At 35.6% G+C, this 12,060-nt stretch overlaps 1 protein-coding gene across 3 annotated transcripts in view; it reads left to right on the top strand.

Moving 5' to 3' along the window:
* Positions 1-5,432, top strand: part of CAV1 (caveolin 1) — a 52,782-nt gene extending 47,350 nt beyond the window's left edge. For all 3 annotated transcript variants that reach the window (XM_039337011.1, XM_039337013.1, XM_039337012.1), the window contains exon 3: positions 1,087-5,432. In XM_039337011.1, the coding sequence (XP_039192945.1) occupies positions 1,087-1,428 (342 nt within the window). In that variant the 3' untranslated portion in view covers positions 1,429-5,432. The remainder of the gene's footprint in view (positions 1-1,086) is intronic.
* Positions 5,433-12,060: the final 6,628 nt, after the last annotated feature.

The raw sequence follows: 12,060 nt of genomic DNA, 5'->3' as shown, positions 1-12,060 counted from the left end.
CCCATTGATTTGGTTTGTCAGAAGGTTGCAAAAGCTGGACATATGATCCCAGGACACTGCAACTGTCATAAATATGAACCAGTTGCCAAGCATCTGAATTTTGATCATGTGATTATGGAGATGTTGCCATGGTTGTAAGTGTGAAAAACAAGTCATGTCACTTTTTTTCAGTGCCATTGTAACATTGAATGGTCACTAAATGAACTGTTGTAAGTCGAGGATTAGCTGTATTTGCTTTACAACTGCTGAAAAAAATATTGTAAAATTGGGTCAGTTATGTGATGACCAACTTTATGGTTGTCACAACCTATGACTGTAATTGGCCAGCTTCATTACGTTGTAAATCGAGGACTACCTACATTTTTTTGGTTGACCTGCTGAGCTCAGAGAATTGTACTCTAAACATGTTCTTGGCTCTTGCTGATATTGAGATTCAAGATATCTTCATAAATCCAGCAAGTCTTCCTCTTCATAACCATTTTAAAAGCTCCAAAATGTGCAAAGCAGCTTGGTAAGATGTCAGTAGAGGATCTGTTTTTCTTCCTAGAGTTGTCAGTGCAGAAATCTAAGCTGGATGGCACTCTATTCATCCTCTTATTCAATGCTGATGCATAGAAATTTTGCTGAAAAGCATGATTGAACTTACTGGTTTGATCGTTCTACTATAGTTCCATCCCTTTAGCATTTCAAGTGTAAAAAGAGTGAATAACTCATGATTGCTATTTTGATCTGCATGCTGCAGAAGATGTAAATGTAATTAGCTTTTCGCATATAAGTAAAAATTCTGGTGTGGAAGACAGAAGATTTGAAAGGGAATATGGAGCATGCCTTTCTTTTCCATATGTACCATTGAAATGTTTGTCTGTTTATTGAGTTAGTGGCCAGGGGCATCCTCAGCAGAGTTGAAAAAGGTCTGTATTATCAACATTCATAAAAAAGGAGTGGGACTTCAACCTCATGGTGGGAGCTGCCAACTTGACCTTTTTGGCCTCCACTTGTGGATACCCCTGATTGTAACTTAAAAGTGTCTGTGTTGGAGCCTTTGTTATGAGTTTCATTCTAACTTATGTCATCTTTTGTGTATAGATTGACTTTGAAGATGTGATTGCCGAACCTGCAGGAACCCACAGTTTCGATGGGATCTGGAAGGCCAGTTTCACCACCTTCACTGTGTCAAAATACTGGTTTTATCGCTTATTGTCTGCAATCTTTGGCATTCCCATGGCTCTTATCTGGGGAATTTTTTTTGCCATTTTGTCATTCTTCCATATCTGGGCTGTAGTGCCGTGTATCAGAAGCTACCTAATTGAGATCCAGTGCATTGGCAGAGTTTATACTATCTTTATCCATACCTTCTGTGACCCATTCTATGAGGCTGTTGGCAAAATGCTGAGCTCTATCAGAGCAACAGTACGAAAGGAAGCATAAATGACATTTCAAGGAGCTGAAGAATGAGGGGTTTTTTTCCCCCTTCTTTCATATTTTGGTGCCAGTCTCAAGGCTGCCATAAATTAATAAAATGACTGGCACTTAACAGCATCACTCAAAAAACAACAACAATCAACTTGAATGCAGCAAATAATTCCTTTTTAACTTTCTTTGCTATTTAATCCCTCCTGGATTTATGCTATTCACTCTTTTCAGGAGGAAAGTCAATTTGCATTAAACACAAACAAATTAAATAGCTGCTTGTCCATTTTACCTGCTTGTTGTTTTGCTGACCTGTATTGTTCTGTTTACCCCTTCCATTCATTTGTTGCAAGTTAAACTCACATTGATTATAATGCAGAACTGCAATTATGCTTTCCAGCACTATCACACTGCTCTTCATTTTACTGTGAGTAAAAGCGGTATAAAAGCTATTGCAGCATAATGTACATGGCAACAAGCTGGCAGATGTCAACAGAATGTTCCTTTTATAGATGTATTGTCAGATGACTGTAACGTTTTACTGTAGTGACTATATCTAATTGCCACACACAGATTTAAAGAAATGACTACTGTAACATATGTGCTGAGAGAAAGAAATCAAGTGTCTTTAAAAAGACAAAGCTTTCAATTCAAACAACTAGGCATGTTGACAAAAAGCTGTTAGTGCTGCTTCTGTCTTATTTTGTAGTCCCATGACAGATTATTTGGATTATAAATATATAATATATGTCACTAAGAGAAATTGTAAGGGGTGACCTTAGTGCTTTTCTTTAACCAAAGAATTTATGAAATCCTGATGACACTTGCGTGAGAAGAACGGACCCTTTACCTTGAGGTCTTCTTAACTAGAAATGACAGGATCTAAACAAAGAGCTTTTTAGAAATACTACACAATTTTATCTCTGAACAAAGCCTTCTAAAAAATTCAGTATATAAATCAAAAGTCAAGGTAGGAATATGGTTGGATTTATTTTCTGAAAATGTTTCCATCAAAAAAATCCTTATGGCATGCACATATTGAAAGTTAATTTATCCCTAGATTAAAATAAAAAGAACACTATTATATTTATTTTTTTAGCATCATTCTTAAATACATATGTTCTAATTAATTTAAACAAAACTTACTTCAAAAGGACTAATTGTTCTCTTAAAAGTAGATAGCAAGGTAGATACAAATTGTTTTGAATCATGCCAACTATAAACTGGGTTTGTAAGAGTGATTTGGCCATTTTCTATGAAGGACAGCTTTAAATCAAATTCATTAAATCTAAGCAAGTCCCCAGGGTGCTAGTCCAGTTTATACATTGCCAACTTTTCCCTAATCATACAAGTGTTTTGGGCAGCACTATGTTATGGTTCACTATTATCCTCCCCCCTTCTAAACTGAGCTGTACATAATTCAAGGAACCTTCCTGGTGCATAAAACTCTCTGAAAAATACAGAAATAAAGCATTTATAGCATTATTTAATATTGTGATGTAGAATCTTTAATGTCACCATGGTGACAATGAAGTGAGAGAATAGCTTCAATAGTTTTGTTTGAATGTGCTGGTTTTTTTATAGCTATTAACCAGGATGAGCTTTCTTAAATATAAACTGAGGAATTTCAAAATGTGTTCTGCTTTTGTTAGAAACTAGTTACAAGGAGGGCTTACTTGGATCTTGAGTATCTAGAATAGGTTCCAGATACAGTCCTAGCATAATTAACATAATGCCCTGGCTAGTTTTTTTAAACTGATTGCTTCAGCCTGTCTATTTTTACAGTGCAAGCCTAAGCATATTCACTAAGGGATTGGTATCCATCAACTGAAGGAGGCAAATGCTGATCCCAAATATGTTGCTTATCTGAATTGGATCTCAAACGGCACTTCTCTTCTCCCCCCTGTAAAATAAAAATAAAAATCCACTCATATCTCCTCGACACTTCATCCTGCTACATGATAGGCCCAGTCCTGAAGAGGACCTTTTCATGGTAACTGAAACTAACATTATACCAGAATTGCTTGGATAGTCGTATATGCCTTCCTTTTTGCAAATCCAGGTTTTACTAAGAGTAACCTTGATGTCTTTCATTAAGTTACATTTCTACTATTTTAGATAATTAGCTAATTAGATTTTCATGTGCATTGATACAGAATCATAGCAGCCCATTATTTTGAATAAATGCTGAGCATTTTATTGACAATAGGCAATTGTTGCAGTAAGTACAGGTGTAGCATCATTTTTTCTTTTATTAGTCTCCTAGCTAACAGTATACACACACATACACACACATACAAATGCAAGTAGGTATCACTTCGGTTGAAAGGTAACAGTGCTCTGTGATGTCATGCTGGCCACATGATCACGGAAATGTCTTCAGACAATGCTGGCTTAATGACCTTGAATCGGAGATGAATACCACCCCCTAAAATCAGCAATGACTAGCAGAGTAAAATCCACAGGGACTCCTTTACCTATGCTAATAGTATAGAGGCGGAAAAAATCCAGAAGAGAACATTACATACCACATTATTTCAAGAAAACTGTGTGGACATATGAAACTGAACTTCAGAATGTCTTTATTTGTACAATATATGATATATATTCAACAGTATTTTGGCTAATATTTTATTGCTTGAAAAATGCAATGTGCCAATGGTGGCATTTATTTATTGGCTTCATAGGGGTCAAAAATCTGTCCCATATTTTGGATTACCTATTCAGAAATCACATTAATTTACTAGAAGTAGCTATTGATAACATTGTTATCATTGATAATGAAACAAATAGTGAGCACAGCAGTCTCACTTTCCATTCTCTCAGAAAAAGTGTCTTATCATTTCATTTAGGTTTGATCTCCCAATGCTTTAGTCAGTTCTTTCTAGTATGTAATCTACACTTAACAAAGTTTATCTCCCAACTAAACTTTGTGGGGAGTGAAATAATCTTTCCTAAACTATTACACTTAGCATGTTTTAAACTCTCACTTTCCATAAATTCCAGCCCCTAGAATGCAGGTTAGGAATTATGGAAACTGAAGTTCAGGAGTTGAGGATATCAAACTATGGAACACTGGTATGGAATATGGAAATAATGGTGTTTATTCATATATTTGTTCAAAAATGGTTAATATAAAATGTATTCATTTCATGAAAGAGAAAAAGAGTGTGGTTGAATATGTAGTCCAGACCATTAAGATCAGCTTGAAATCACATGAAGTAATGAGAATGTAATTATATACAGTTTGCTCAATAAATGTAAAGTAGCAAAAACTTTGTTGGCCAAGAAATTAGTACAGAAGCTCTGGTAGTGCAGTGGTTAAAATATCAGTATTGTAAACAAACTCTGACCACAGCCTAGAGTTCAATCCTGACAGAGCTCAAGGTTGACTCAGTCTTCCATCTTTCCAAGATCAGTAAAATGAGGACCCAGATTGTTGGGGGCAATATGCTGACATTATAAACCGCCCAGAAACTACTGTAAAGCACTATGGTGCGGCATATAAGTCTAACTGCTATTGCTACAAGTGCTGCAGAGTATTACTCAGGAGCAATTCCGTATAAAATTTCAATCAGCTTTCAGTACTGTAACTCTAAACACTACCGTAGTAGACATTTTATAAAAGTGCTTTTTTGTGTTTTGAACACAAGTTTTTGAAATATAAATAACTTTATATGTTTTCCTTTTGCATTTAAAACATACACTGGTCTGGCCATAATTTTTATAATGTACATAAATGAAATATATTATTTAGATATATATCTATATATGTTGTAATACAACAACATCATACTTTTGGTGAGAATGTAAACATATTTTAATTTTATATAATTAAAAAAACACTTTGAAATATATTGTCTAGAATGGTATATTCAAGAAAGTGCATTCCAAAGCAGATAACATTATTGATCCAAGATATTCACATATGCTTACAAGTTGTAACTGGCATTTTTTTTTTTATTCTGCATGTTCAATAGCCATGGTTACAATCTGCACAATAAAAGTTGTTTTAATACAAACACTGGTCTGAATCACTCTTCTCTTTAAAAATAAGTTCTAGCTACTTAGTACAAGTTTTCAGATAGTTTCAAGAAATTTAGTCTGTTCACTACAGCTCCCATATGGTACTTTGTCAAAGTTTGAATAACTATGCAGATTGATTGGGTTCACACTTTGATGCAGAATGGCCAGGTTAACACATTACACTAAGCCATGGTTTATTTAGCTATGGTTTACTCAATAAGCCATACTTGTCTGATTGACCCAACATACCACAATTGCTGATTTCATACAACACACAGCTAAAACCAACAGTTCACATCATGAGTTAAGACAGTGGCTCAATTTCCCAATTTTGGGAAGCTGATCAAAACATCTGGAATTTAGAGAATGTGGAACGTTCCTTCTTGGATAATTATTGCTGTATTCAAAAAATTCTGCCTGACTTCTATTATACTCTGCCTTGCTTGAAGGAAATGAACTATCTGGACTCATTCAGTTGGGTTTCAGACTGGAGTACAATACAGAAACAGTATTGGTTGCACTTGTTAAGCTGTGGCAGAAGTATGTGGAACACATTTTTGTGTTCCTTGACCTTTTTGCAGCTTTCAATACCACCAACCATGATATGTTTCTGGAATGGTTTGGTTTGGGATGGAGGCCATTATCTTACAATGATTTTCATTCCTCTGTGGCCAGTTGCAGTTGGCACTGACAGAAAAGATGTTGTGTCTGCAGTCCTTCGTTTATGGGATGTCTTAGGGCTCAATGTTCTCCTCCCTCCTATTTACCATCTACATGAAATTATAAAGTGAAGTCATCTGTCACTTTGGAATCGTCTATCATCAATATGCAAAGAATATTCCAAAATATGTCTTAACCCTAGGCTGTCGAGGTGATATTGTGAACATCCTGATTCAGTATCTTAAAGTTGTATAGATCTGGATGGGAAGAAAGAAACATGGGCTGTGTTTAGCAAGACCAAGTGGCTGTGTTTGGCCCTTCCATTTGACCAGTCCATATTTGCTTTCAGATAGAATTTTGCTACCCTATTTTAAAAAAGGTGAGCAATCTGGCAGAAAAATAGAATAAGTATAAAATGTGGTTTCCAGTCTTTTTCACAGCAATTATAAGTCCAATTGTAGATTTACCACTTACTCTAAAGTTACATCATGACTATCATCTTTCTATAATCTATCCTATTTAATCATCAAAACCATAGAACATGTTTATTTTTTCTGTTTAATGCAAGTAAGCCCATATAATGTTTCCACTCAGCAATAAACATGATATTGGTCTTTTCTTTAATCAATAAGTTTTATCATCTTCACTAAATATTCCTCCATTTGGATATTGCCAAATCTTTCCAACTTTATGCCTATAATAACCCAACTGCTGTTTCCCTATATAAAAATAAATTTCTCTAGTGCACCAATTATAGTGTCCACTTTTTTCAAGGTGTTTATTCATCAGTCCCTTATATATCAATCTTTAAAATCCGCTGAAACAGTACTGTATATGGATTTGAACCCAAAATCTTCTAGCTTTTTTGCATGTCCACCAAGCATAGTAAAAATGACCCTGCTTATTATTCACATTTCCAATATAGATTTGAACCACTTTTATACAGGACATTCTAGATAATTTTTCTGGTAATCATATATCAAATGTTACATCATTTAATTATACTAGAAGTCTTTGAAGACGGTTTTGTTCTCAAGCCTGGGGTTAGGGCAGGGGTAGGCAACCTCGGCTCTTTTATGACTCATGGACTTCAACTCCCAGAATTGTTGCTTAGCTCCTAATGTAATTATTTTAGGTTTTTTGCTGTGCTGTGTCTATTCCCAAACATGTACAGTTCTTTTTTATGTTATTGCTTAATGTTTTTTAGAAGTAGCAAACCAGAGTCATCTATAGATTGGACAGTCTCCATATAAATAAATATAAATACTCAAATAGATAATATGCTTGAACAAGAACTACATCATGGATTTATCTGTGCAATTGTGAACTCCACGAGCAGGCATAAAAAGGAATAGGACTGAGGAAATACATTCAGCTTAAGGTGAACATTGGAGACACTGCACACCTAGAAAGCAAAAATGATTTTCATACTCTGGATTTTTTACACAGAAAAACACATACACAATAGATAGAAAATATTGAACCATTGGAAAAGGAACAAGGGAGCAGAGGAAGCTGACAGGGTAAAGAATGGAATCTGCTGCTGGTGAATAGAATATAATGGCAGAGGCTGACTGAAGTCTTGCAATAATTGAATAGTTAGCTACAATACAACAGTCATTGTCCAGAATGGTCATTTATAGGCTTCACTAGGCTGCCATTAGGACATTGGAGAGATGCCCATTAGCTATCAACAGAGAAGGTTAGTTACAGCTAGGATTGGCCCCAAGAGTATCCATGCCACTATTGCCAATGTCAAAAATCTCTCATGCCTCTCCAGTTGAACAAATGCCAATCTTTTACTGTGCCTCCTTTGATCTTCTAAACTGGCTGCATATGGAAAATGTGTGTTCTGTTGATTTGATGTTTTCATTTTTTAAAACATTTACACATAAATAAAAGCCAAGATTCAAGATAGGATTTCTTTTTGTTACAGTACTATTGTTAGCTAAACACACCAGAAGTGCATTCCAATGAATTTTGCATGATTTTACTTCAATATACTAAATCACTACCTTAATTCACTGAATATCCATAGGCAAAACAGCACCATCTGTACAGAAGTGGTGAAGTAGGTGGGTGGGGGAGTTAATTGAAAAACAAATTTCCAAATAGATCAATGAAGGCTGCATACTTTTAGTGGCTACAGAATTTTATGTTTTTGCTGGGAAGTGAATGAAGAAACAAATTCAGGCAATGGTCATGTATTTATAACAGTTGCAGTGTCCCTGGGCTGTCTAAGTTTTAATCACATGATTGTAGGGATACTGCAACAGTTATATATGCAAATACTGGTCGTGAGCCACTTTTTTTTTAGTGCCACTGTAACTTTAAACACTCACTAAATGAACAATTGTAAACTGAGGACTACCTGCATTACATGCATATGTATTGCTCACTTTTTGTTAAAATCTAACTATTCCCAACTATGGGAAACTGTTTTTACCTTCCCGTCTTTGTCTAGCTATCTTCCCCCATCTAGAGTTGGACATACTGCCTAGGAATTAGGGGCATTGTGGTCCAAAATGTCTAGACAAACCAGGCTGCATTGAGTCATTTAATCATATAGTCTGATATGTTCAAAGGGATAAAATATAACTTGCTAAGCTTTTGCAAACATGATACAGCCTTAATAGACAAGTCTTGATAATTTGAATGCAGATGTTGCCATCTGGTGGCTGTCTGCTAACAGGATCTCCAGAAATGTATACCAGTATATACAAAACAAAATAAAAAGCCTTTGATCTTGAATGGCCTACTAGTTTAGGACAAACTTCATCTGATACTACTGTCTTACTCTACCAGAAAATATTGTCATGAAGAGATTGTCTGGAGTGCAACATATTCCAAATGTGTAAAATAACCAAATTGAACGTCAAAGGGTTTTGAAGGGGCAGAGCAAGTTTCTTAACTATTTTATACACTAATTATAATTTTAATTAATCTAATTTCTGCTACCCAGGAGCCATTTTAATGGTTTAGTTTAATTTAATAGCTTATTTAATTTGCTTCATTGTATACTTTACACTTCTGAATGCAACCTACTTTTTTAGTTTTTGAAATATTTGTAAGCCTCTCTTGAGAACACGTGCTTTGAAGGATAGCCTATGATTAATTAATTTCAGTAATTTTTTAACTAGCTGACTGTTGAGGTAAAATAGAATAGAAATGAAATGACAGAAAAAAAACAAATATGTACTAGAAATCTTATTTCAACCCAGAAATTATTCAGCAACTCAGGCAAACAGCAATCCAACTATTAGGAAAGGAGGGAGAAAACATTCAAAATGTGCCCAGAATTTTGTTATGTTCTCCACAAAAAGCTCAGGTTTTGGATATCACTGGGAAACCACTAATGTGAGCTCCAGAGATCTTGACACAAGCATGTCTAAACCCAGCTCTTCTCCAGCTGTTCTTTAGAAGAGCCATATAATGTTAAGGCAGGAGATTTCACATCAATAGCACCTGTGCCTTGACCTCTGCTCCAGGAGGAGGGAGGAGGAGCCAGGAAATGGAAATAAATGCCAGACAGATGTTCAGCATCAAATTATTTCTCTCTTGCAAGAAATACTGACATTGTTATTCTTGAGATAATTTGTTACTAAAGAATTGTAGCACTGGGAGGTTGCATTATGGGAGCCAGTTACAAAAAGTTCAGCCCCCTCCCACAGAAGAACTTGAGAACTTGAGGGTCTGATCAAATGGGTCAAGGGCTTGAAGATGATTAAAGGAGTTTTCATGGCATGTAATTTATTGTGCCATATTAAATGGCTGCACCATATGGACATATTACCTATGCATATTAGTCTACAGATTGTTCCAAACATTTCATGTAGGGTAAGCCCTGTCAAGCCCTGTGCTTTTATAAAGTTTCATATGTTACACATTTTTCACAAGTTTAGCAGTAAATTTTCCAATCTCCTTGAAGTGTGAACTTTTAATGAAGAATAAGCCAATCTTCACCCTCCGACTTCCAAAAGAGTGTGACATTATAGCATCTTCTGAGCACTACAGATTCCTTCAGTGATCTCTGTATATTTTTTCATCTCACATTTTACAAGGAAATATACTAAGATATTATTCCAGGTAGTATAACTTTCATCTAAGTGGGATCAAACCAGACTAAATTCTTTAGTGGAATAGCCTTGATTTTCAGGGTATATTAATATGTTACACTATATCTGCTGAGTTTAGAATTGGTTATATCAGGTAACTGCAGTGAACAAACTAATTATATTTCAGATAGGCATTATTTGTTTTCTGGCCAGTAGTTATACTGGCTTCAACCAAGGGTGCTAAAATGCTTATCTGGAATAAAAATAATAAGAGTTTCTATTGCTGTAACTAGAAAAGCTACTCTTTCCTTGTCACTGTTGTGAATTGCAATGTAGCAACTGTAAATTGGCATGTAAATAATGTATTATTATTATATTACACTAAAGCACTGTTCAAACTTGGTATCTTTAAGAAGTCTGGACTTCAACTCCCAGAATGCTGGGTCAGGAATTCTGGGAGTTGCAGTTTACACATCTTAAAGTTACCAGATTTGAAAGCACTTCTTTAAAGTGAGAAGAGAGTGTACTGCCATGGTGCCGAACCTATGGCACAGGTGCCAGAGGCGGCATTCCGAGCCCTGCTTTCTTGGGATAAGGTTTTGAAGTGGGTTTTACAACATTGCAATTTCTTGAAGGATGATGATTTTAAGTCCCATAACAATTGTCTTTAAATATTACTTTGCATTCTTTTGTGTCATATTTTATTGGAAGCTAACTGTATTTGTTCTAAATTTGGCACATTCAATACATCCAAAATAGTAATAGTAATAGTAGTAAAGTTGGAAGGGACCTTGGAGGTCATCTAGTCCAACCCCCTGCTCGGGCAGGAAACCCTACACCATTTCGGACAAATGGCTGTCCAGTCTCTTCTTAAAAACTTCCAGTGTTGGAGCATTTACTGTAAATGCTGTAAATGTAAGAAAACCTTACTGAATCTCATTAAAATAAGTTATGCATCTGCTAAAGAAATTGCTGATTACTGTGTCTAATTGAATAAATCTTTCCTTTTTCTTAACAAGGTTATTTGTAGGACCAGAATCAATGTGCATTTCATCTTTGAACCAGGAAAGCAGGGTTGAGACTAATCTCTCTTAATTTCATTATTTACTTACAGATCACTTTTTCCTTGTGATATGATGATTCATTCTCTCTGAAATTTTATTGAGCTGGATTCTATGATTTAGATTTCTTAGGACAATAAGCTGGCAAATAACCAAGGCCATTACAATGAAAGCACTGCCTCTTGCTGAACTAAAATTAATAGATGAACAAATATAGCATCACTCACCCACAAGCAGCTGATTCTTACTATGCCAATTGCAGCATCTCAGGTTCTGATGCTGCCCTGCATCTTTGCATTTGTCTTTGATTAAAGAGGGACCAAAGATAATCAGTCAATCTCTGTAGCACAAAGACAATCCGTTAAGCCTCAGAAGCATTTTTATTAGGTTCTGCTCCTTTCAGCTTCTCCATTCTGTCTTCATTCTGAAAGATGTCCATTTTTTTTCTAGTTTTTTCTTCAGTGGCTCAAGATGACCTTTCTCTTTTTTTTTCACAGAACATTTTATTCATTGCTCTGGGCCCATAACATTATTGGAAGAAGCAATCTTGAGTGTTTTTGGAGAGCAGGAATCTAACCTGAGCAAGAACTCATAAAAGAGTTTTTTTAAACTTAAAAAAAGGAGCTATTGAAAGAAATACCTTGGGAAGGGGAGAACAGGTAAACCCTGCTTTCAAGCTAGCTATATCCTACTAGAACTGGACAGAGGGTCAGGCAGCAAGTGACTGAGAAAGCAAAGGCAGGAAGGAAGCATGAGATTAGAAACAGCAGAGAACTCAAAGGAAATTCCCAACTCTACGTATACCCAATTACTCTTTGTGGTCAGTAGTTTGTAAAATGAAGAAGAGA

Source organism: Crotalus tigris, unplaced genomic scaffold (assembly GCF_016545835.1).
Source record: "Crotalus tigris isolate CLP2741 ecotype Arizona unplaced genomic scaffold, ASM1654583v1 scf7180000017667.1391209, whole genome shotgun sequence".
Taxonomy (NCBI): domain Eukaryota; kingdom Metazoa; phylum Chordata; class Lepidosauria; order Squamata; family Viperidae; genus Crotalus; species Crotalus tigris.
The sequence above is the reverse complement of the archived record's forward strand: the minus strand, read 5'-3'. Positions and strand labels throughout refer to the sequence as shown.